At 42.8% G+C, this 25,300-nt stretch overlaps 13 protein-coding genes across 13 annotated transcripts; 2 read left to right on the top strand and 11 right to left on the bottom strand.

The window, feature by feature from the left end:
- Positions 1–226: 226 nt before the first annotated feature.
- Positions 227–1,766, bottom strand: SAMD00019534_038490 (hypothetical protein; the record flags this gene model as incomplete). Its single annotated transcript, XM_012904741.1, has 2 exons — positions 227–277; positions 384–1,766. 2 exons carry the CDS (start codon positions 1,764–1,766, stop codon positions 227–229), a joined length of 1,434 nt encoding a protein of 477 aa, XP_012760195.1.
- A 1,008-nt stretch (positions 1,767–2,774) lies between these two features.
- On the bottom strand, positions 2,775–5,023 carry SAMD00019534_038480 (hypothetical protein; the record flags this gene model as incomplete). The annotated part of the gene is made up of 4 exons (XM_012904740.1): positions 2,775–2,789; positions 4,060–4,445; positions 4,517–4,822; positions 4,891–5,023. Coding segments are annotated over 4 exons (840 nt in total), but the record flags the coding sequence as incomplete, so codon positions are not given.
- A 232-nt stretch (positions 5,024–5,255) lies between these two features.
- SAMD00019534_038470 (hypothetical protein) lies at positions 5,256–5,814 on the bottom strand (the record flags this gene model as incomplete). Its single annotated transcript, XM_012904739.1, has 3 exons — positions 5,256–5,366; positions 5,441–5,543; positions 5,684–5,814. 3 exons carry the CDS (start codon positions 5,812–5,814, stop codon positions 5,256–5,258), a joined length of 345 nt encoding a protein of 114 aa, XP_012760193.1.
- Positions 5,815–6,157: 343 nt separating this feature from the next.
- SAMD00019534_038460 (hypothetical protein) lies at positions 6,158–7,657 on the bottom strand (the record flags this gene model as incomplete). The annotated part of the gene is made up of 2 exons (XM_012904738.1): positions 6,158–7,449; positions 7,489–7,657. Coding segments are annotated over 2 exons (1,461 nt in total), but the record flags the coding sequence as incomplete, so codon positions are not given.
- A 213-nt stretch (positions 7,658–7,870) lies between these two features.
- SAMD00019534_038450 (hypothetical protein) lies at positions 7,871–8,943 on the bottom strand (the record flags this gene model as incomplete). The annotated part of the gene is made up of 2 exons (XM_012904737.1): positions 7,871–8,842; positions 8,914–8,943. 2 exons carry the CDS (start codon positions 8,941–8,943, stop codon positions 7,871–7,873), a joined length of 1,002 nt encoding a protein of 333 aa, XP_012760191.1.
- Positions 8,944–9,173: 230 nt separating this feature from the next.
- On the bottom strand, positions 9,174–10,377 carry SAMD00019534_038440 (hypothetical protein; the record flags this gene model as incomplete). The annotated part of the gene is made up of 5 exons (XM_012904736.1): positions 9,174–9,237; positions 9,325–9,693; positions 9,827–9,895; positions 9,960–10,122; positions 10,197–10,377. 5 exons carry the CDS (start codon positions 10,375–10,377, stop codon positions 9,174–9,176), a joined length of 846 nt encoding a protein of 281 aa, XP_012760190.1.
- Positions 10,378–10,557: 180 nt separating this feature from the next.
- SAMD00019534_038430 (hypothetical protein) lies at positions 10,558–13,298 on the bottom strand (the record flags this gene model as incomplete). The annotated part of the gene is made up of 4 exons (XM_012904735.1): positions 10,558–11,700; positions 11,771–11,939; positions 12,016–13,053; positions 13,123–13,298. The coding sequence occupies 4 exons, from the start codon at positions 13,296–13,298 to the stop codon at positions 10,558–10,560; spliced, it is 2,526 nt and encodes an 841-aa protein (XP_012760189.1).
- Positions 13,299–13,555: 257 nt separating this feature from the next.
- On the top strand, positions 13,556–13,859 carry SAMD00019534_038420 (hypothetical protein; the record flags this gene model as incomplete). Its single annotated transcript, XM_012904734.1, has 2 exons — positions 13,556–13,669; positions 13,755–13,859. 2 exons carry the CDS (start codon positions 13,556–13,558, stop codon positions 13,857–13,859), a joined length of 219 nt encoding a protein of 72 aa, XP_012760188.1.
- A 559-nt stretch (positions 13,860–14,418) lies between these two features.
- SAMD00019534_038410 (hypothetical protein) lies at positions 14,419–16,194 on the top strand (the record flags this gene model as incomplete). The annotated part of the gene is made up of 4 exons (XM_012904733.1): positions 14,419–14,679; positions 14,750–15,737; positions 15,807–15,975; positions 16,047–16,194. Coding segments are annotated over 4 exons (1,566 nt in total), but the record flags the coding sequence as incomplete, so codon positions are not given.
- A 137-nt stretch (positions 16,195–16,331) lies between these two features.
- On the bottom strand, positions 16,332–18,235 carry SAMD00019534_038400 (hypothetical protein; the record flags this gene model as incomplete). The annotated part of the gene is made up of 2 exons (XM_012904732.1): positions 16,332–17,940; positions 18,174–18,235. 2 exons carry the CDS (start codon positions 18,233–18,235, stop codon positions 16,332–16,334), a joined length of 1,671 nt encoding a protein of 556 aa, XP_012760186.1.
- Positions 18,236–19,259: 1,024 nt separating this feature from the next.
- On the bottom strand, positions 19,260–20,452 carry SAMD00019534_038390 (hypothetical protein; the record flags this gene model as incomplete). The annotated part of the gene is made up of 4 exons (XM_012904731.1): positions 19,260–19,286; positions 19,393–19,744; positions 19,825–20,148; positions 20,211–20,452. The coding sequence occupies 4 exons, from the start codon at positions 20,450–20,452 to the stop codon at positions 19,260–19,262; spliced, it is 945 nt and encodes a 314-aa protein (XP_012760185.1).
- A 764-nt stretch (positions 20,453–21,216) lies between these two features.
- On the bottom strand, positions 21,217–21,705 carry SAMD00019534_038380 (hypothetical protein; the record flags this gene model as incomplete). Its single annotated transcript, XM_012904730.1, has 1 exon — positions 21,217–21,705. A coding segment is annotated over one exon (489 nt), but the record flags the coding sequence as incomplete, so codon positions are not given.
- Positions 21,706–23,009: 1,304 nt separating this feature from the next.
- SAMD00019534_038370 (hypothetical protein) lies at positions 23,010–24,852 on the bottom strand (the record flags this gene model as incomplete). Its single annotated transcript, XM_012904729.1, has 2 exons — positions 23,010–24,580; positions 24,648–24,852. 2 exons carry the CDS (start codon positions 24,850–24,852, stop codon positions 23,010–23,012), a joined length of 1,776 nt encoding a protein of 591 aa, XP_012760183.1.
- Positions 24,853–25,300: the final 448 nt, after the last annotated feature.

Genomic DNA, 25,300 nt, shown 5'->3' with positions numbered 1-25,300 from the left:
CCTGATCTGCTTGTCTTGTGGTGTGTGAAGATGCCATCCAAGAATATAATGGCTGGACTATTATTGGTCACCACGCGCCAGTCCAACTTGATAATATATCTCAATGATGTCTGAGATGAAATGGGACCATTCAGCAGTTTGTTGGCAACTGCCACTTGACCACATTGCCATGCCATGCCAACCAATCGGATAATCATTTCTGGCTGCTCATATAAGATGGGGCCGATCAGGTGATCGATGAGTTGGATGTCGCCCAGTCGGACTGCGGTGTCCAATGCTTCTTGGACAAATCGTTTGGAATGAATGGTGCCACCACTGTCCAAAGAGCAGAGGCCCTTGAACTGCTGGAGCGTAATCACAGCAGGCTTGACATGATTCAGTACTTTGCTGAGGGCCAGAAGTTTATCGCCGGATGAGACAATAATGATTTCGTCTTCCTTCTGGAAACCATCCACACTGACAAGGGCAGAAAGGTGACGGACAATGACATCACTCTCTTGATCATTTCTAAAAAGTGCAGCATTAAGTCCCCTCGTGAATGCCAATTTCGAGACCACGATGGGTGTTGTTGGACGGATGCATTGGGTGGCGGCGAGGATCATCTCGAGAGAGCCATATGTTGCCAATGTGTCGAACTTCTCACCGATATTATCACCAATCTCGTACATGAAGTATTCAATGAGATCCATTCGCTTCAACTGTACAAAGAGTTTGGTGACGTACATCAAGTGTACGATAAAATATTCTTTCAAATCTGATAATTGATGGGTGATGATCTGAGCCAACAACAGTATGTCAATGATCTGTTTCCTGCCCTCTGCATTACATTGTGGAGCTGGCGACAGAGCATCAACCACTCGCGTGATCTTTTCCATCATAAAATCGATATCCAAACCAGCTCGTCTTGCCAGTATCACAGTGCTCTCGATGTGAGAGGTGAGTGAGATTGAACAACTAACTTGATAATCCAGGTGGTCGTTTAGGTCCTTAATGACCTTGGTTGGGTTGGCCGACTGCAATGCACCATCAATGAAACTGTACTCGTCAAACTTATCAAACACCACGACCATGTCTTTGTTGAGCACCTTTCGCAGGTGTTGCAATTTGTTCCAGAGTAGCTCATCTTCAGAATGCGAAACTATCTCCAGTATATGAACCAATGCTCTCCAATGCTTTCTGACTTGATTGTTGTCCACCTTTCTTGATAAGTGCTCTGTTGTGCAACGGAGATTGAGGAGACCAATCATGATCTCACGCCACACGCTTTGATCGATGTCACTTCTGAAGCGATTCTGGGACCATAGTGAGAGTGTCTTGATGGTTACGGGGAGTTTGACGGGTGAGGTCTGAGAGATGAGGATTCGCAAGGCATTACAGTTGACACCAATGACAGCATACTGAAGCAGCGAGGGGCTGATGAACATATGTTGCCATCGTCGATACACTGATGAGAAGATGGTTTCATCGGTCACGTATTGACACACTACAACTACATCCTTGTAACTTCTCATTTCAATTAATGGATTGTCGGTTGGCTGTTGTTGTGAGTATTGTTGTTGACGTAGTTTGTAGTAGAGCAATGATTGATGACCATTGCGACAGATGTCCTCGACAGATATCCATTGTTTGTATGGCTTTGATAGGATGTATCTTGCCTTGTCGCCATCTTTTGACACACAATCATAAGTACAATGTATGTGCAGGTGTCCGTTTACTTGTCCAAACAGATATGTGTTGTTTAGAACTGACTTAAACAACTCGTTCATCATTATGTATTCTTGTACTTGTTGTAGTTGTAGAAAAATTTGTTTGAATGATTGATTGATGTAATTGTTGGTTATTCAAGTGATGATTGGATCAGAATTGATCATATGTTGGGTTTAATCTAATCAATAAAAAAATTTCATGTTGATGGTGGTGGTTAATGATTGACATCATCATAATCATAATCATTGATGCAAACCACTGGCGCGAGCTGTACATTGACAACTACTTCACAACGATTGGTCTACTTGAGTATCTCAATTCAATACATATCAATTGTTGTGGAACAATCAGATTGGATAGGAAGACCATCCCTGCTCACCTTCAGAATCTCAAATTGCGACAAAAGATGGAACACAATTATCTTACCAAGGTTGGCACCCCGATCACTCTACTCAGGATCAAGGACTCTCGAATATTTGGTTTGATCAGCAACTTCCACTCACCAACCAGTTTGGTACCATACAATTCTTGGAAGCGACCATTGTAAATTCTTGGCGATTTAAAAAGCGTTATCAAGGTTGTAACCAAACGATAGATCAGTTCAGACACTCTCTCAAGACCGAAATGATCAATGGCGAGACCCTCCGAAAGTGTGAGATATCAAACAATTACTTTCACATTGGCGAATAGAAAAGTCCTGCGATAATGACAAGATTGAATACACCTCATATAATGTTGTAAAAAAACAAAAGAAATAATAAACATCAAGTACAACATCTAAAGTTATTATATCCAATCATTTATTACTTCTGGACAATAATACAAATTAAAAACTATTATTTATATTAAATTTAGTGCTCAAAAAAATCATGCAAAAGTTCGCGCCTTGAGGGATATGTGCCCTTTTGGACATGTCATGATCGAGACGGATATTTGGAACATTGCACCGACGACAGATTTGACTAGAACCCCCCACTATTCAGATGATGTGCCGCAAGAAGTAATAAATAAACAAACAATAGTTGCTCATATAAGACCTTAAATGGTTTATGTGTTGATTGGTTAGATGGTTGTTTGGTTGGTTGTTTGGTTGTGGTTTGTATGATTGAGGGATATATGACAATGGGTATTCGCGTGGATGGATGGTAATAGGTGTCGTGGGGGTGGTTTAGGCTACATAGTTGTATCGATCACTCTCGCCTTCAACTCTTTGGATGTACTCTTTCTCGATCAGTTGTTCGATACACTTCTTGATCATTGGAATATGTGGCTGGAATCGGAGTCTGGAGTGCTCAATCACCTCTTGGATAAGCGCAACGTGATTCATATTCTTTCGTGTCTTCATGATTCTGACGATCGACGCTTGCAGATAAAGCTTCCTATCCTCCTCGATACCCTTGTATGTCTCCTCTGTCTGTGCCGATGTATCCTTTTGTAGTGAGCTTGATATCTTTACTCTTAGTCGCTTACTATATATTTGTGTGATCGTTAGTATATATCCTGGTTGGAGGGTTTGGTTATTGGTTAGGATGTACTTACTTGGAGTATGAGTTATTTAATAAATATTCTTGAGCGGCAGAGTCTGGATTCTTCTTCTGGATTAGTATCTTGGACTCGACCAAGGACTGGAGTGTACGCGGTAGTTCACTCTCGTTGAGACTGGTGAACCGATTGATGTCGTCCAGTGAGACCATCTCTTGAGTGTTGAACAGCAGCAGAATGCCCAATTGGAAGTTGGTCACATTGAACTCGTACTGCTTCTTGAGATGTGATGTCCTGACGTCTGCCTTTGACAAGTGGTGTAGCCAATTAAGTCTACGACCCTGATGCTTGGTCTGATAGTAGTTCTGGAATGCAGCTATACAAAGTGTGAGTTCCTGTGGAACAATGAAGCTTGATGTCTGAGAGTGCAATGACCATGCTCCAGATGTAAGTACAAGTATTGAGAAGTCAACTTTAAAGTGTAACGTGGTTAGTATTTGATGTGTGTGACCTATGTATGATGATGATGTAAACACATACCTTTACCAATGTTGACATTCTCCTTCTGGAGATGTTGTCTAAACTCTTCGTTGGTGTCTGTGCTCAGTGTGATGTCTGTCAACATCCTCTGGAACTTGGAGGTGTACTCGAAACCACATGCTTGCTTCAGACCAGTGATCATGAATCTCTCGATATCGTCCGACACTGATGTTCCATTGATAAGTCTACGTGACAACATCTTGGAGTAGAACTTCTGGAATACATCCTTGTCGTCAACGTATTTAAATAGTATTATCTATATCAAAGAATTGTTAGTTAGTGATTGTCCTCCTCTTCCTCCACATCCTCCACTAGCCGTGGTCCACTTACAATTTGGTTCAACTTCTCCTCGAGCTCTACGTCCTCAGACTGTTTGGTTCCCTTCTTCAAGAGAATGTCACAGTACTTGGCCAACAACTCTGGTGACTTGGTCGTGTTCTTGGTGAGATGGTTCTGGTTGAATATCTTGAGACATGCAGCATCCAGTGCAGTGATGAACGACACATCATTGTTGAATGACTGTTTGATAATAGAACTGAATCTCTGATAGATGTCCAACAATGTCTCCACATATATCTTGGGGTCTGTAATGCTTGCATCTGGGATGGCCTTCAATGCGTCAAAGCCAGTCTGTTGTATATAGTTCTGGACTGTCTCGAGCACAGGAGATAGTCCTCCTTCAATCCTCGAGAGCAACTTATAAAGTCGATGGATATCTAGTGTAGTGAACAGTGTCAATCAATCAAGTAATCAATCCTTCGCCTGATGTCATATGTCATCAACTTACTGTCAAGCTTCTCATCCTTCAAATAGTTGATACACTCTGCGTGTAAGAGATCCTTGTGCTTCTCTATCAGAATGGAGTCGAGTAGACGCTTTAGCTTCTCGTGCGATGAGGAGTTGAGGAACTTTTGAGAGCGATGGTACTCCTCCTCGATCCTCTGCTCAGCCCTCTGCATGTAGCTTGATATGCCATGTGTGGAGATGTAGGACGATGACTCGCGAGTATAGAACTGTCGAGTGTTCTCCAAGTAAGATGCTTCATACTCTGATCTGTACAGGAACTTGTCCTTGTCGATTGTGTCTAGTTTGACTAAATGTACATGTATGTTAGTGAGTGGACTACCATCACAGTGTGATCAATCAGATCAAGGAACATACTTAAACTCTCCATAAACTGAGTAACTATTTGATGCTGGATCTCCTCTCCATCTCTACTTTGTTGTATCAATATCTCTACACATCGCATCACCTTGTCCTTGAGTCTAAAGAACAGTCTGTCCTTCCAAATCATCAATGCCAACTTTATCAATCACCTGTTAGTGTCATGTCCTTCCATCCATTCATTCATTCAATCGTTCAATCATTCAATACAATACATACAGTGTATATCTCACAGACATCAGACACCYTGACCAAACTTCTTATCACGATACATATCCATTCTCTTATGGATCCAGTTGTTGTTCTAAATCAATGATAGGCTATGTTAGTTATATGAGCTGATGAGTTGTATTTATCATCAATCAACCTACCAGGTATCTGAAGATGACGTTGCAACCTTGGCTTCCTAGTGAGTACTTCTCCCACTGCTTCAAGTACTCGGATATAGTGTCTGAGCTCGTGGTCAGGATGGCCTGGATAGAAGGATGGGGAAGTAAGTATGATAATACACATTGCAACACGTATTGTCAAACATGTGATAGCATACCTCTCTCAACTGATCGACATGGTTCTCAAAGAACTTCTTGATGCTGTCGTACAGTGGCTCTGAGTGTGGATGTGGCTGTGATACACATAGATCATAGACGTCCCTGTATTAGAGGTGAAGTGAGATTGAGAGTGAGAGTGAGAGGGAGAGTGAGAGGGAGAGGGAGAGTAGATGTGACGGTGGATGTTAGGATGGAGTCACGACACAATATCATATGAATGAATGTGAGTATCAACAACATACTGTGCCAAGTCGAAGCCACTGACATGTAAACCAGAGAGTATACGTGACATTCCATTTGACAGGTTATCCCACTTCTGATTAAAGTCCACAGTCTTTCGAAGCAGACTAGTAGTTGATATTGTACTGGCCATTATGTTTCTACTTGTCTGTTGGAGTTAGGTGAGTGAGTGAGTGATGGAGTGATTGTGGATAAGATAATGTTTGAGTAAGGTATATAGTTTGTAGATACTGTCTATATATGATGGATTATATATAAATATATGTTATATGTGTATGATTGATTTGAGTGATTGTCTGAATGACTGACAGCTTGGTGTTATTGTTTGGATGTAGATGGAGGTGTGTGGTTTGAATGAAGTAACACAAATTATATTGATGTGGGGGGAGAAGGGTGGAAGTGATGATGGGGGTGATGATGGTTTGAGAAAGGACCTGGATGGACTTTATTTGATCAAATATGGAGTTGGTCTAGACCATGTTGGCATCCTCTGATGGTTCGGCATCATTCATTGAAGATAGGATGCCGTCCACTCTATCGATCACCTCCTTGCTATAGTGCTCTGGAAGGGATTTGTACTTGTCGTGAAGGTCTGCCTCGCGATTGGTCATCACGACAAGGTTGCTGAGAGACAGTGGAAGATCTGGTCGCCAGCGAACAACTGTGAGCAATGCTTTGTTGGCACTGGCATCGCCATCGGTGATGCATGAACGACATTGGAATACTTGCTCGACGGTGAAGCGCAGATTGGTCGAGTCGATCATCTTCTTGATCAATATGGGCGATGTATTGTGATGCACCTGCTCGCGCTTGATCAGCTGCTTGAGCATCTTGTTGTACTCGGACATGGGTGGTGGCGCCTGGCGCTCCTCCTCCTGCACCGTGGGCAGGCCGACTATATCGTTGAGACACGTGTTGCCCATGGTCGTGCCAAAGATGAAAGGGATGGGCATCGACACACCCAGTGTTCTGATACGCAGTGTCGACTTAACCTGCGTCTTGAGCAGCTCCTTCTCCTGCTCCGTGAGCGGGATCAGCTTCTTTCGGTGCTTCTCGCTGGAGCACACACAGAGTATGCCCGTGGTGATGCCGTTCTTTCGCAGTAGACGACGCACCTCCTTGCCGAATGGACAGCCAAATGTGAATGAGAGGTCGCAGATGTTGATGCGGGTGGGGTCCGACGAGGAGCCAGCGCCAAACGAGCTGATCACCTTGAGGTTGTTCTGCTTGCAGAATGTCAACAGCTGCACCTTGGTCTCGGTGTTGTCGATGCAGTCCAGCACGTAGTCTGGGTTGCCGCCGAGCAGTGTGGCAGCCACGTCCTCGGTGAAGAATGATTGGATGGCTTCGACCTCCACCTCGGGACAGATGGCGTTGAAGTAGGACTTCATCGTCTCGACCTTGGAGCGTCCGACGTCTTTGCGCTGCGCCAGTACGTTCCTGTTGAGTGAGCTGATCGTCACGAGATCTGGGTCAATCAGACGAATCTTCTTGACGCCTGAGCGAAGCATGACATGTGCGGCAGCACCGCCCACGCCTCCCAGACCAACGACAATCACAAATGATTCACGGATCTTCTTGAAAGCCTCCTCGCCATAGTAGAGCATTGTCCTATTCATCTGCTCATCGAATATCTCTTGTTGAAGCATTGAGTTGACGTCAGTCTTGTCCTTGGCGAATGGGTCACCAGACACCTGTTGTGTTGTTGTTGTTGTATCGATTGGTTTGATATCATCGTCATCATTGTTGTTATCTGTCATATGTGTATCTGCATTATCGAATGTGATGTCATCCATATGAGTCTTTCTCTTCTTGTATGTATTGTTGTTATTGTTGTTATTGTTGCCATTTGATTCATTATTATTGATAGCCTTTGTAGATATATAGGTTGCAGCTGCACCAATGCCTGCACTAAGTGCTGCAATAATATATGGGTTGTTCATTGTACAATGAACACTGAATAGAGATAGAGATAGAGAGTTACTCGTGCACTTCTTTGAAATAAATTGGACCCTAACCTCGCGACTCGTTCAAAGACTTGACTTTGGCATTCGTCTAAGGTTCCCACTTCCAATTTTGGTAATAACCAAGATGCATGAACAGATAACAGATAAACAAACAAAGAAGAAGAAGAATACTATTTATAATTGATTCATATGTTGTTGGTGGAGTATGTCCTTCCGTATGGTCTAACAATGTTGATGTTCATCAGCCACAGCAGTAGTTTGGTGTTGTTCGTGAGGGACTACTTCAGCATGTTCAGACACAACAGTCAGTTGTTGTTCGTTTGATACAACAGTTTGTTGTTGTTGTTGATCGTTAGATGGCTCAACAACATTCTGCTGGGCGACTGGTGGTCCTGGTTCTCCAACCAATGGCTTTGCTTCAGGGGTCGATTCAGATGATGACGATGTTGTTGATTGATCGACATTAGGTGGTACAACAACAACAGAAGCAGCAGTATTGGATGTCGACTGGAAGAATAGAACTGGTTCATTCTTTGGATGTACTACGGGTGGGACAGCGATAACCAATCCATTGTTGGCAGCAATGTACCACTCTGGCAACCATGGATAGAATGAATTTGTCATTGGTAGATTACTTGGCCAACTCAACTCCAACTCCTTCACTATACGTCTGGCAAACGATAGACAATTGGCCTGCTTGCTCCATTTGACGTATGCCGTTGAGCCATCAATCTCGGAGATGAACTGATCGAACTTCTCCTCACCCCAAAAACGCAACACTTGTGGTCGTTGCAAGTTGGATGGTCTATGACGATCGGTGCCCTCTTCCAACAATGCCTTGTCCAATGTACCCACATAGACCCTTGGATACATTGACATTGGCATTGATCGATAGGCACATCTATAACGTACGGCATCACAGTTGTCTGCAACGATCAGATGTAATTCAAGACCAGTGGTAGTATCGATGGTGGACTCATTCCTCAAGTCAACCAACACTGAATAATGATGATGCTTCCTCTTTTTGAATATTGAAGTAGTATCATGATTGTTGCCATTACCATATTGGAGAATGAACACGTTACCCAGTCCCTTAATATATCTGGTCCTCTCTTCTTTGGATGCAAACTCTGTCATTTCATTCGGTACTTTGTCAAGTCTGTCATCCAACATGACATTCTCCTCACATGGAATCTAGATAGAATAGTTGGAATTCAATGTAAGTACTAAATTAATAATAATCAATTGATATAATTAACACTTACATTATATGGTTTGGATATTGAAATACCCATCTTCAGGAAGTATTATTATTATTTCAAAAGAGAGATATATAAGTAATGCAGGAATATTGATTATTAATCATTCATTAATACATCTCCATTCAATGATAGCCAAACTCAATCAGTTATAGATTACCAAGTTGGTTCATTGGTACCAAGCCAACAAATAAACCAATGATCAAGATCCAGTGATGGGTTGGTTGAATAGAGTTGATATTTATTAAATATTTTAATTATTATTATTACAACTCATCTTTCTTGTTTTCCTTGTTTGATTGCTTTGAGGCTGGTGCTGGTGATGATGGTCTGTGTTGTGATTGATTGTTTCAATTAGTGAATGAATGATCCAAATATTGATTGGAATAATTCCATCATTATCATTGATTGACTTACGCTTTGAACCATGCAACGAGATCGGTTACAGACCTGTCACCATCGTAGTTGTAGGTGTCCTTGCCCTTGGAGAAGTAGATCATTGTTGGGAATCCTTGTACTTGATACTTCTCACAGACACTTCTCTCGACACTGCAGTCGAATGAGGCGAAGTCACCAAGCTTGTTATCCTGGGCAATGATTGATGCCTCTGCGTAAGCTGGCTTCATCTTCTCACAGTGTCCACAGTTTGGTGAGTAGAACATGATGATAGTCTTTGGATGACTGTTCAAGAAGGAGCTAATGTTCCTGGTGGTCAAGTGATACACTTGTGACTTGATCTTGCTCCATGTACCCGGTCCATACATTGGTGGGATTGGTGTGTTTGGACTATAGATTGATTGATTGTTTGTTTGATTGATTGATTGATTGATTGATTGATTGATTGATTGATTGATTGATTGATTGAGCTAGTGAGTGAGTGATCAAGATATACCTTCCTTGGACTTGATGTTGTACTTACTCCTCAACGAAGGCCTTTAAGTTTGGTGAAGTCTTTGGAAGGATGAAGTCGGCATAGTGTTGACCATTCCTTTAAACAATGAGATTCATATTAGTGATTGAACTGGACTTCTTGACTGATCAATGAAACATACTTAAAGTATATAATAGTGATTGGTTCTTGGATATGGAACTTCTTACGAAGTGTAAACTCTGTCTCCATGTCAACAAAGGCAAACTGTGTGTCTGATCCTTCCTCATCACACTGAGATGACACCTTCAAGAAGGCATTGACAAACTTCTCAGACTCCTTTGTGTCTAATCAGAATGTTTTACATTGTTGTTAGTATGAGCTACATGTCATCAACAACATATGTCTGCCTAACACCTACGTGTATAGAAGAATACAACTAATGACTTTGTTGATGATATCAGTGTGTCGATGGCTTTGGACGCTGGTACAATCACCTTGTTCTCCTCGAAATCAAATGTCTTCTTGGCTTCAACAATGCTGCTGCTAGCCATCATTAACAACAAAGTTGTTGCCAACAAGTATAATGTCTTTGTATTCATCTTTATATGTGTAGTAAATAATATGTGTTTGTTTGATTGATAGATTGATTGATTAATCAAACTCATCAGCTGATCTGATTGAGGCCTTGAAGCCCACCCCATACCACACCCCCAACAACACCCCTTCGTTTTAAACAGGTGAACTTCACCTTCCCTCCTTTGTTTATGACTGGGATACTACTACTTCCTGATGGTGACCATAAAGTTCATCAACTTGGTTAATGTGTTGCTGGACATTGGGAAGTCTATCTTGCCAGCGAATTGTGTCAGTGATTGAGCACGTGATTGAATGTCATCGATGGTCTTTTGACGTCCAGCATAGAGTTGAGTGGTGGCCGGTGGGAGGTAGGCCTGGTTCATGGGCAGCGCCACCAATTGGTAGAGTCGCATGATGATGTCGATGGTGGCCTCAATGATGGCCGAGAAGTTCTTGGTGATGCAGCCGCTGAGGAAACGGTAATTCTCTACGGCCATCTCCACGTCGCGCTCGACGATAGGCAGAATGCTTAGTCTGTCCAGCAGGTCCAGTGCCTCCTGATACCTCTCCTTGTTGTACAGGTTGAAGAAGTCGGCCAGCTGCAGCAGCTGCTCAAACGCGAGATAGGACGACTTGTCCGAGTGGCTGATCTTGATCTGCAGCTGACGGTCATTGAACAGCTCCAGGCCAAACTGGTACAGCTGGTCCTTCTCCACAGAGACACTCTTGAGCAGGATGGACATGCGGTTGTTGTAAAGGTCCAGCACGCGGGCGTACTCTTCAATGAGCAACCAGTAGGAGATGGCCAGTTGATAGTTGCTGCGCGACTCGTAGGTCAGGGCGGTGTGCTCAATGATGCGACGCCACTGATCCTTGCGGATAAAGTCTGGCATGGTGAGCAGATGGCGCGCAAAGTCTGTGTCGCAGGTCGATGTGACTATGAGGTCTGAGATGCAGGCCGTCTGTATCTGGTCGTTGTCGATAAACAGGTAGTAGTAGAGTGCCTCAGTGTTGTCCGTCTCGGACGAGAACGACCTGATGTACTGGCGAATCATTGCCACCACGTTCAGAGTGCCGCTGGATTGATTGTAAATGTCGCTGCTGTCGACAAACGTCTGATCGGGACGTGGCTTGTTCAACAGGCTCGCGTGATCCAGTGCCAGGGCAAAGTGGAGGGCATCCTCCTGGTTGCCCAGAGACAGATGTGCGATGCCCAACTCATACTGACATGTCAACAAATGAATCTGGAACAATACCATTGGGTCGAATGGTGTCTGTGACAATGTATCATTGATATCCATTTGAAGTGATTGCAATGAATATGCTTGGTATCTAATGAATGACAACTAAATATGATTGATTGATGATAGGTCGTTGTCAGTTGATTGAATTAATGGATTGAATGAATGGACTTACTCTCCACCAGATCAAGTCCTGGATAAAGGGGAATAGGATGGTGTTGGAATGTACATTGGTGGCATCCACCATTGACAACAGATTGAACACGGCAATCTTGAAGTAGTCCTTGCTCTCGTTCCTCACAACTCTGTACTCCTGTGCCATCTTGTTTGTTAACTCTTGTGGACTGAAGTTGGCAAGCATCGTGCGGGTTAGTAAAGTGTACATCAATCATGAATGAATGAGCTGAATGGGATACATACCATTTGCCATCACCCTCTCGACGAGCTGTGACAATATTGCGAATGAGATCACGATAGCGACCGAGATGTGCGGTCAGCTCCAGGACCACTTGATGGTAGCCCGCTCGCATGGAATAGTAGATGATGGACCAGATGGAACAGTTGCGATAGGTTTCACCTGGGTCGGTCTGTGGATGCTGGACGTTGCTGTTGATGTATGATACCACCTCCTCGAGTGGTGAGGAGATGTTGCTGATCGTGGGTATCCTCGTCTTCATTGTGTTGACGAATTGCTCCTCGAGGAACTGGATCGTGCGACGCACCAGGCCAATCATCTTGGTCTCGGCGGGTGGTGCGGCACCCGTGCGCTCCGTAAGTTTCTCGATCAGTATCCAAAGGTCCTCAATGACCTGGCGGTTCTTGGTGGTGCCAGCAAGGTGTGCGTCCATCAATCGTTGGACGAACGGGTAGTTCTGCTCGTGGCCACCGCCGACATTCGACTTGTCGGCCTGGAGACACTCAAACACTACCTGAGCGTATGCGCGCATCTTGTTGGAGAGCTTGGTCTTCTCCTCGCCCTTCATCGTCAACGCCAGTTGGCCACTGAAGCCTCCAGCATTGGACATGAACATCGACTGCTGTTGTTGTTGCTGTTGTTGCATCTGCTGTGGCTGAGGAAGCTGGAGCTGTGAGCCGCCACTCATCAGCATGGCGGGTGAGACTGAGCGACGGCCGCTCGCCATCATAGATGAGCCGCCAAGATCGATCTGCTGCTGCTTGTGTACCTTGACGAAACGCTGGCCCAACGTCTCCTCCAGTGTCTTCTTGTCGCGTGCCCACTCTGACAACGATGACTGTTGGTAGTTGTTGGTGAACTCCTTGTTTGTCCTCTTCTGGACGTCATGTATCGAGTTCATAATCATACTCTCAAACTCGCCCTTTAAGAACTGTTCAACATCAGTTGGTACAGTCTCAACATCAATGAATGACGCTGTCGATATATTCTCCAATGACTCTCCAATAACCTTTGGTTCTATCTTATATTTGTTGATGGCCTTTCTACATTCATTCATTAATTGTAGTTAGTATTATTGATTGATTGATTGATTGATGATATGATACACATACTGATATGATTCATTGTATGGAATTGACTTTGAACTTGTTATATCATTTAGTAATCTTGATGTCTCACCAAGCTCTTTGAGTGATCGATCATAGTTGATTCCATGAAAGGTAGTGGCGAATCTATCCATCAATTGGCCAGATCTCTCTGCCAAGTCACTAAAGTTAACATCTGTCATAACTTATTCTATATATATATATTACTGTTTATCTAATGTAATGTATGTATGTATAAGATGTTTTTGTTATATATATAAGTGAAGGTAGCACTCGTATCTGATCAGATGAGCGAATGAATGTGTGTTCAACTTCAACAAGAAAGACAAAGTGTTGAAAAAAGGAGGGCTTGCTGGACCTTGAAACATCAACTTTCATTCATTCGTTCACTTTGATATCTCTTTACAACAACAATCAATCAATCAAACATATATACACAATGACTATAGCCAACGTACTACATAAGACTATTACAGGAACACTGTTTGCTGTCACACTAGTTGGTGTCGGTTACATCTGTGTTGGTACTGTTGACTTGATCGACAGGAGAAATGTAAGTATATCACTACTCTTCATTGTGTAGATCATCTGATGGACACTAACAACAACTACAACTATGCTGATGATGATGACAACAGAAAAGGAATGCTGCACAAGAAAAGGCAATGAACGAATTCTTTGAGACACAAACAGCCAACAAGCAGGCATTGAAGAAGCAGCAAGAGGAGAACCAAGATGATTAAGAATATCAATCATGATTACAATATATATAGATAGTTATATAACGATATAGGGGATCATTGATCCCAATGTATATAATGATACCCAACAATAACGATTCACGCTGCTGGCGCCAGTCAGACCTTGACCTCTCGCCAGCAACCAGCAAACAAACTCACATAATAGCAGTGATTGATTGGCAACTACATCAACGACAACAGCAACTAATAATAAAACCAATAACAATGGTCTATTAAGTCATTGACTGCTCATGTTTTTTAGGCAGTAAGTAAACAAAGACTATCATATGGTCGTCATGATGAACTTTGTCTGCGTCATCACTCAATAGAAAGCGGCAACAACAAAGAGGGAGTCTATTCTCTCTCTCTGGCAAGCTGTCTGTCTAATGTTTGTCCAGAAGTATAATAGAACCTAATGTCACCCAGGTGTAAAGCTTTGTCCCTACCATTATCCGCGGAAGATTCTTTGTGGCATCATCGTGTGAACATGTCCTTTGCGGATCAATGCATCTGTTTGATTTTTTCTACATCGATTCATCTTATCAAACTAATAGTTCTCTCTCTATCTATCTATCTATCTCGGTTCTTATTACATGTAATAATGAGACCAAAGAATAATAATAGCAATGCTGCTGGAGGAGGTTCATCATCCTCTGGTGTCAAGACAACATTGATGAGGATGTTTGTTGTACTGATCGCATTCATGACCTACAACACTATGATGTACACATCCAAACAACCAAACATTCAAACACTCGAGAAGGATCATGTCGACTCATACACTGCTCTCTCTGAGCAACAACTGGCCAGGCGATTGGGTGATGTATGTTATCTAACTCATTCAATCAATCAATCAATCAAGAACTCATACTAATGACCAACAACAACCATAGTCTATCAAGTTCAAGACCATATCATTTGCTCATAAGGATGAGATCAACTACCAGGAGTTCTTGGACTTCCACAGGTTCCTGAATAGGACATTCCCAAAGGTGCACAACTACCTCGAGATCAATATCATTAACGAATACTCATTGTTGATGCAGTGGAAGGGCAGCGATCCAGACTTGAAACCGGCTATGCTGGCCGCACACTTTGACGTCGTGCCAATTGCCAACCCTGATCAGTGGACTCATCCCCCATTCGATGGCGTAGTCGACGACCAAGGCTTCATCTGGGGCCGTGGCTCAATGGATGATAAGTTGGCCGTGATGGGTATCTTGGAGGCCGTCGAGGACTTGATCGAACAAGGCTTCAGACCACAGAGATCACTCTACCTGGCGCTTGGACACGACGAGGAGATTGGGGGAGTAGACGGTGCCAAGCACATGGCAGAGTACCTAAAGGCGCGTGGAGTCCAGCTCGAGTACATACTGGATGAGGGACTGCCAATCATGAGACCACCTGTGCTTCCTGGTGTGACTCGCAAGGTAGCCGCAATTGGCATGTCCGAGAAGGGCTACATCACAGCGGTGCTCAACATCAAGTCTGACGGCGGTCACTCATCAATGCCTCCAAAGAACACAGCCATCGGTATCCTTGCCCAAGCTGTGGCCAAACTCGAGGCCAACCCCTTGCCAGCGGCATTCAACGAGGTAGCCTTGTTGCTGGACTTTGTTGGACGCGAGGCCACTCTCCCCTATCGCTTTGTATTCTCCAATCTCTGGTTGTTCAGACCATTGATATCATACGTCCTTTCGCTCAATCCTGGAATGGATCCATTGCAACGAACCACCACAGCTGTCACCATGTTCAATGGTGGAACCAAGCCAAACGTACTTCCAAACGAGGCCAACGCCACCATCAACTTTAGAATATCCCCCTCACAATCAGTCCAAGATATTTTGGATCATATCAAGAACACAATCAATGATGACAGGAGTATGTATCCAATCTTATTGATTGATTGATTGATTGAATGAAGGAGTACTTACAAACTTTATTGGACATTAGTTACGATCATTCCAGAGGAGTTCACTGAGCCATCACCAATATCATCAGCTGATTCACCATCATTCAGATTGATCCAAGCGACAGTCCTTCAGGAGTTCCCAGAGGTCATTGTGGCACCAGGTCTAATGGTTGCCAACACAGACACTAAGTGGTATTGGGACCTTTCGTAAGTCATCCACTATGGAATGGTTCCACCCAATCAAGTCACTCACACTACCATCCATACTTCCTACACAGCAACAACATATACAGATTCTGTCCACAAGAGTTGTCCCACAGCGACTTGAAGCGTTTCCATGGTATGGACGAGCGATTGTCCTCATCAGACTACAGACAACTGGTTGACTTCTACTACCATCTCATCAGGAATGGTGATCAACTATTGCGATAATCAATCGATCAACCAATCAAAGTGAGATAGAGATAATAGGATATTGGTTGGTAAATTCAATGTATGTGTTTATTTATTCATTGAGCGCGGACTATATAATAATATATATTATGTAATGATATCGGATTAGATTAGAATAATACAGCGATCAATGAAGCCAGAAGTGCACTGCTTATGTAGAGGGCATGAAATGGTTTGACTTTGAATGCATGTGATCCGCCAGTGTCTGCAGGTGGCTTGGGATCGATGTAGGCACGAACTGTGATCTGATCCAGGTACATATCGGGCTGGTCAGAGTTGGGAATGAACTGGATACCATCGAATGTCGTGCCCTTGGCTAGATCCTCCATATTGACCACCACCTTGGACCACTTGCCTGCTGGCACGTCTGTGCCTATCAGTGATGCCAGAGAGTATTGATGCTGGACCTTGACCGTCTGGTCCTCGTTGAGGTTTACAAGCTGGAACTGGACGTCTTGGCCACCATCATGACCACCATGCACGTAGAACTCAACAGTGCGGTGAAGTGTCGTGCTGATACATCCCCAACACATGAAGAAGATGGACTTGTACTTCTTTGGCTCATATGAGATCGAGTACTTGCCCTCGAACACTGGTGCTGTGCAGTTGAAGGCGTGCTCTGCGGATGACCAGTCATCGACCCAATGTGTAGCCTTGTCATTGAATATGTCAAAGGTGTCGGTGTAGAATGGATCCTTGCCCTTGCCAATGGTAACTGTATGGTACTTGTAGCCCTTTCCAAAGTTGGATGGCTCTCCGTTCCAAGTCTTGAGCAGAGCTGGATCACTGCAGTTGGCCACCATCCATGACCACGCCAAGTAATGTATCTTGTTCTGGTCACAATAGTGCATAAAGTCCTGGGTGAAATCTGACAGGCAGTCCTTCTGTCCAGTCTCAGTGGCGATCAAGGGAAACTTCTGGAGCATTGGCTTAAGGTAGACGTCCCAACAACCCTTGGAGCGACAGTAGTTAAAGTCGTAAGCGTGCAATGCTGGCACCAGTTGGGATAGCGAGTCCTCTGGTAGGTATTGCTCGAACTTGGTCAAGGAGCTGGCGTACTGAATGCCAGACAGGAGAATGATGTTTGGTGCACCAGATGAACGGATGGCATCGACCAATTGCTGCATGCCAGCTGCAGGGTAAGTCAGGTCTGGTCCACACTCGGTACCATTCTGCCAGCATTGCCAGGCGGCCTCTGAGTCCCATGCATTGCCATATGGATATGGCTCGTTGTAGGCGTCGAATATCACACGTGAGTTGGACTTGAATGTCTTGCCAACTGACTTCCAGAAGCTTGGTGAGTGATCGCGATTGGGCATTGGGATCTGTTTGGTTGCGAGCATCTTGCCACCTTCATCTCCGACCCAATGTAGATCGAGGATCACCGCAAAGTTCTTGGCGGTGAGTGATGTTACGTAGTTGGTGACGGCATTTCTGTAGCCTGCTCCAAAGTATGTAGTCTCCTTGCCATTCTTGCCCAGCCAGCAGTCCTCGTTTAGTGGCACACGGATCACATTTAGATTCCAATCCTTGATGGCGTTGATATGTTTATCGTCGACAGGTCCATCAAACACCTTTTTGAACTGGACACAAGAGTATTCAGTACCGGGACGATTTGCGCCCCTCAGGAACACCTCCTTGCCTTCACCATTCACTATCTTGTTACCAGCCACTCGCAATCCACTCAATGACACTTCGTTTGATGGTGTGGCAGCATTACTAGTTGTTGTCAATAATTGTATGATAAATAATAAAACTAATATAATTATTGATGATCTATTATGATTACTATATTTGTCCATACTTGATAGAATAATATTATTGAGGGACTATAGTAAACTATATAAATATACCTCTAAAAAATAAATAATAATTATTGATCAATCAATCAAATGGATTAGAGTTGTAATGAATCCAGAAAGGTTGGATTTATCAAAGCATAACCATCCTACCCATCGATGATCAGCGGTGTTTTGTTTGTCCTAGTCCGTTCCGCTCCTTCCGTTCCATTCATCACCCCCTACTATACCTAGTTTGGCGAATATCGCACACGCCGTTCAATGCATTGGCGGTCGGCCACACATACTCACCCAACCCAATCCATATCCATAAGGTTGTTTGATAATGATGATAATGAAGATAATAATGATGATGATGATAGTATTTAGTACATATACACATCACTATATATATAATGTACATCAATGCTTTATTGTTGATGTAGTAGTTGTTGTGGATGGCGATGGATGATTATTAGTGAGTGAGTGGTATATGTGGATAGTCTACATTATAAATATAAACTCTTACTCCTGTGTGTTTGATATATACAGTGATGATTGTTACAGCTGTCATTCAGTCAGTCAGTCAGACATGTTGTTGTTGATGGGCATTTGATTGATTAATGTAGTCAGGTAATGAATGTATGATTGTGTTGTGTTTGTGGTGTGTGAAGATGTCTATTACTCGCTTGGGTATTATGTTGAACACACGTACACATAGAACAATGATTGTCCATTTTTGTTAACTCGTCTTTCCAACACAACCACCAACCCACTCAATCACTCACCAATCTTGAATGATCACACACTGACTGACTAACAAACAAAGTGTGTATGTACACCCGGGAAACGAAGGTGATTGTATAACCCCTGATGTATGGTGGGTTACTTGAGGTGAACTGCAATGTTTGATTGTCTTGTCCTTATTTGGACATGGCCTTATCGTATGGATCAAGATCGATGTATGTATATTAATAATAATAATGGATCATCATTATAAATGGATCATCATAACCTTTCCAGATGATTTGATGTGCCTTGGCCATGTCTATCCATAGTAGTAGATGTTGTTGTAATAGTTGTAGTAGTCGTAGTATTAGTTAGTTGTTACAACAACAATGGTGGTGATGATGATAATGATAATTATGCACCAAACAAACAAACAACAATGAACGACAGTGCTATTTCCAATCGATATCGAGATTTAAATTAATACTGTTGATTGAATATAGATTATGTCCTGTTGCTGTTGCTACTGTTCTAGAATAATCTAAAGTCGAATGTATCCTATTATGTTTGATTGATTGATTGATTGATTGATTGATTGATTGATTGAGTGAATGAGTTAGCGGCTACATTGATCATGATGATGTACATGTTGAACTACACATACTTGTATCTGACTGACAGCTGTCCATATGCATTCCTCAACGTTTCTAATGTACTCGGACCGCAAAAAGAGGAAGAAGAAGAGTATTGATGCAAAGTCAGAGAGTTGGATGAGGTCCACCCAGGAGAACACGTAGAGTGGACAGCCACCAGGCAGGAATTTGGCCCAAACAAACAAGGGCAGATAGTTGAAGATGTTGAACAGTGCACCCAGCATCAGGAACACTCTGCTCTGTGTAGTCGGTCCCTCTCCACCATTACGTGTGAACGTGATCATCAATGCCAATGTCAACACTGGTATATGTTGTAGAATACAGCATCCCAAAAGTATGTAATAGAATACTGCATTCTCCTTGCTGTGTTGTTTGGTGTACGATCGTTGGTTAGTCAGTGACTGAGGTGCCAAGGCCTTGGAGTGAATCGACGCCCAACATACATTATCTCTACATAGAGGAATACAAGGAAACAGATAAAGAAGAAGAGGAAGAGGATCTCAGAGAGTGTGACATTTCTCTTGAGTATGGAGATGAGATGGTTGGAGCCTGATTGGTCGTTTGGTGCGATCAAGGGGTCGGTCTCCTTGTTGAGTTGCTGTTGCTTCTGTGATGATGACGATCTATATTTCCTCTGATGGTTCAATGCCAATGCCAACGTAAGTGCAGTGAATCCACTCAACGTCAAACTAGCAATGAAGAATATCTTCTCTGCCTCCTCCTCCTTATTTCTATTCATTGCAAATCGAACTGTATTTGATGCTCCTCTATAAAGTATATCGTTGATTGGTTAGTCATAATATCAACCTATGATTGAGTATGTACATACCTAAGTCCAAGTACTAAATAGTATAAGATCCATATTGTATTCGATATTGTTTGTGTTCTTATCTTCTTGTGGAACACTGCGACACTGTTGTACTTGAATGCGATGATCGTTGCGAAAATGAAGCAAGCCAATGCCAAGCTGCCAAAGATAATGGTGATTGATGGATTGTATATATATTGATTCAACACTGAGCTCTCTGGGCACACTGGCAGAGACATCTCGAGATAATCATCTGCTGCCATTTTCTTCTTGATATTATTATTGTTATTGTTGTTGTTGTTGTTATTGTCTTATTAATATGTACACTTTGAACTGAATGTTGTTGTTTTTGTTGTTTTGATAGATGATTGTTTGTTATCTCTATCAATCAAACAAGTGGTACTCTTTGTTGTGTTGTCCTGTTGTCTATCTGTCTACCTGTCTATATCACTACTACTTGTGGCGTGGGTGTTTGGTCGACTTGTTGTTAGTATCGCTTGCTCACTCTCACTTTGTTCATTCACGTTTTTAAAGTGTTTGAAGTGTCACACACACAGCTCATTCTCTTAATCAATCAAACCACAACAACTTTAAATACATACATATAATATAATATATACATGTAGTAATACGTATAAGTTTAAAAATATTACTTCTATGTTAGGTGATAACCTTTAGGACCTTGGCAGCAAACCAATGAGTGGATTCTCTTTTGTGCCCTCAAATGATTTTTTGACCTGATTTGAGGATAAAATTAAAAAACCCCCAAAAAGATTCGAGTATCTCACTCTGAGAAGTGGATACGCACAAACAATTCCATTAACCTTTCCACACACCCAAACATGGATATGATCGTGGCATTGGGCATATTGATGGGGTTTCACACACATACACAACAATCAATCATGATTGATTGTTGTTGGTGGTGTTTATTCATTTTGATGAAAGTCAGGGGAGACTCTACAATGGTATTTGGAGATCACTTTTTTTATTCCCATTACGATCAAATCAAACTTAGGTATTAGAGACTAGAGATAAGTTCAATCCTAGTACATGAGGTAGAGTTGAATCCAAAGAATGAGAGGTTGGCAATCATTGAAAGGAAGTGAGTCTCGGACGCAGAACATTTGGGGTCCTCCTCTTCTGAGTCATTACACTCGCGATAGTTCAAAGGCTCATCCTTGTCACCAAAGTATATCTCTGATGGTATGTGTACCAACTCTGCATCCTTTGGCAGATGTACCATTTGATCACGACGGTTGGTCAGTCGTCTAATGCTTGGCACGATCGTACTGGTGAACCATTTGACAAAGAGTGAGTTGCCAACCTTTGGTGAGCCAAATGTGTACATCTCAAACTGGAATCTATCCCTATACATAGGAATCAAGTCAATAGCAGCATGGACCAACATTGCACCTCCAATCGAATGTCCATTCAACTTCAAAACATTACAAGTTGGACAATGATCAATTGCCAGCTTCATTCCTTCTAATATCTGTGGTCTCAACTCTAGAAAAAGTCAGAGTTAGTCAACAAGTCAGTCAGTCAGCCAATCTACAAAGTGCACTTGATTATACATACCATTGTATGCATCATAATAGTCAACGACAATATTCATCCTCAAGTTATTTTTATAAGGTCTCAACAAGACTGATCCTTTGGAAAGACTTGAAAAAGAACTGGCAATGGTACCTCGCAATGATATTACAACTATATTGGTACAGGAGAGGCCATTTATGGTTATTATCCAAATTATTAATCAAAGTTCAATACCGCTCATACTTACTCGATGAACCTTCGATACCAATCAAACCAAAGTTATTCCTATTGGGTAATCCAAAAGTTTGTAATACAGAGAATTCAACTGGAAGCATTCCATTATTACAATATGGACAAATCCATGCTAGAATCTGATTTATTGGACAATACAATGAATATGCATACTAATTCAAAAATAGTCAATATTAGTAAATGTTGAGTATTAATACTTCACTCTTATTAATATATATACTTACAACCAAATGTTGTTTGGCAGATTCCAATGAGAATGGTCGAATCTCAGCTGCAGGGTACTGTGAAGGAGTTTCTCCTTTTATTGAACCAACTACTAATAATATTACTAAAATAACAAATATTGAATTTCTATTATTGTTCATTTTTGATTGGTCGATCAATCAATTAATTAATTAATTAATAGTTCCTAAGATCAATATATATATAAATCGAAATGGATCAAGACTACCAATATTAATATCTGTGGATATTACATCATCATCATTGAACCTTCTTTAACCCAAAACGATGATACTCTTTTCGTTGTGTTGGAACGACTACTCGTTATTACTTCGTTTCCAACACACCACACATATGATCATTTATTAATTACCTCACTCTCAAGTTCATTGACTCATGCGATGTCAGTAAGTTGTAGGTGAGGGGGGGTGGTGAATGTTCAAGAATGGCATTCGAAGTCGATGAACATTCAATTGATAATTGAGGTGGTAACAACATCAATGGTAATTAATATTATTATAATAACATAAACAATTGAATTACAGTACGATTGATTGATTGATTGATTGATAAGATTCTATGATATCATGTGATTTGGTGAACAGTGCGTTGTATTGAAAATGGCGATGCCGAGCAATTGTACGTACCTTTAGAGATTGAGACGCGACATCCAGGACAATAAAGATAGTATAAATATAAGCATTTAAGCAGCATTGAAACTGTATTTAATTGGTAATGAAGTCGATAGCGACGTAATGTGAGCGAAGCGACAAAGCAGCGCCAGCGCCACGAGCCATCCACACACGATTATGGAAGTGTTTGAATGTAGGCAAGAAGATTCTTGAAGATTGGTGTACCAAGTCCAGTGACTGGATCCCATCCTTTTGATGCGGTGAAGCCGTAAGGAGAGCAACAGAACTCAGTGCAGCTGTTGTTGCCAATGGTGATGTCATTGAATACTGTGGCCGGTGCACTGTACAGTAGTGGGTTGATGAATCCAAGTGTTGGCTTATTGTTGTTCAAGCGGTATGAGTTGAGCAACGCGATGATACCTCCCCAGACGGGCGTGGAGGCCGATGTGCCGTCCACATTCTCAAGTCCTCCATACGCGTAGATACCATAGTTGTGACCGAGTGCCGATACATCTGGGAAGCCACGATTGCTAGAGTTGTAGATCGATGCCGATGGCAAGGGTACTCCTGAGTTTAGGTATGCCTCCACTGCAGACGACTGCCACGATGGCAAAGGCGAGAAGTATGAGAAGCCTCCACTGCTTGTGATTTGCGCGTCTGGGTATGAGCAGACCAACTCAACTGTGGATGTGGCGCACTGGACTTGTTGGCAGAGAGGTGGTGTGTCGTCGGTGAGATGGTTGGCCAAACCAGAGGATGAAGTTGCCTGCAACATTGTGGCACCGACCGCAGTGACATAGGGAGATGTGGCTGGGAACGATGTGGACAATGGCTTCTCCTTGGGCAGACAATCAGTGTTGCTGTCACCTGGTGCACCATTGTCACCAGATGCAGCGAGTAGTGTTATACCCCTGAGACCGCACTTGATGTACTCCACATTGCAACGAGCGATGTACTGTTGATTGGTCTCACCCTTGGTGCAGTGTCCAATGCCAGAGGGTCCGCAGAGTAGGGTCTCAGGAGTGCCCCACGACATTGACACGACGTAGGGAGCGGGATCAGTAGTGGCAAGGTCCGATGCAAACTCATACATCCATCCATCAACGGTCCAGAACCAAATGGACGCAGTCTGAGCGATGGCACCGCCATATTGAACGTCCAATGTTGACTCGGTGTCTGGGTACTGCGGGGCGAAAGGTCCGACGATGCGATCGACATTGATGGCGGGTATGCCCATCTGCTTTCCAAACATGTTCAGATCATCCTTGTTGTATGATTGATCATCTTGGAATTCGACAAGACATAGTGATGTGTTGTGATTGTTGTCGTAGCCACTGGGTATGCCGTAGACGTTTTGAATGGACCATGGTACCACGATGCCGGGATCGACAGTGCCCACTCGCCTGGTAGTCTTTGACGACTTTGAAGGATGGTTACGTGACTTGGTAATTGGTAACTCTGATATGCCCGTCACCATTTCAATCACATCAGAGTATGTGGATGGTATCGTGTAGAGTGATGATGCACGGATGACGTGATGGCTATCCTTTGTGTCGTGTTTGTAGTGGAACATCTCCACACGAAAGAGACTCTCAACATCAGCTACCAATGCCGATGCCTTGATGAAGTCTCCTTTGTTCACAACATTGAATGCGCCAGACCTCTCCAACCAAAGAGTGATCTCCTCGGACACCTCATGAGGAGGTGCGATCAACTCATTGATTTGATCAATGGTCCAATGTTTACCTAATGTTAATGAGTTAGTGAACATTCATTCATTCATTGAGATTGAGAGAGAATGAGATATTCATACCATAGTTTGCTGAGGTAGGGTTTGAAACATCGAGTAATACAGACTCGAGGACATCCAGGTTGCTCTGTTTGAGTGCCAGACGGAAGTCAACAACATCATTAGGTTGGGCACGCGTGGTCCTTGTCCATTGTGTCTCAGCGGACACAATGACTATGGTCACCAACAATAAAACTATTGAATTACTACTACAAATACTACTTATCATGATTGATGATGGTTGATAGATTAATTGAGTGTCTCATCTCTTTGACATTATATCGATCTTGTTATTAGTATGAGATCATGTGTATCCGATAAGTTGACGCAAGTTACAATGAAATGGGTGTTGGCAACCCTTGTTTGTTGTCGACAATCAATGTCGGGCCATCATCAAAAGTTATGGTTTTGTAATTGGAATTGGATTCAATGCATCAAAGATAGACTCTGGTAGCCGCAGGTTTAACAGTTACGGTGATCCAAAGAATCCAACTATCGATGGCCATGGTACATTGGTATTTATGGACTGCCAAATGATGGATGAATATGTCGAGATTATCAGGCAGCTAACAGCTTGATGATGTTGTGATCATTGCTTTCGGCTGGATGATGACACTCTCTGATTGCCCATGTACCATAAAGCCCTACCCTTACCCTACCCTACCCTTACCYACCCT

This window comes from Acytostelium subglobosum, assembly GCF_000787575.1.
Source record: "Acytostelium subglobosum LB1 DNA, scaffold: scaffold6, whole genome shotgun sequence".
Lineage (NCBI taxonomy): Eukaryota > Evosea > Eumycetozoa > Acytosteliales > Acytosteliaceae > Acytostelium > Acytostelium subglobosum.
This window is presented reverse-complemented; position numbering and strand designations above follow the sequence as displayed.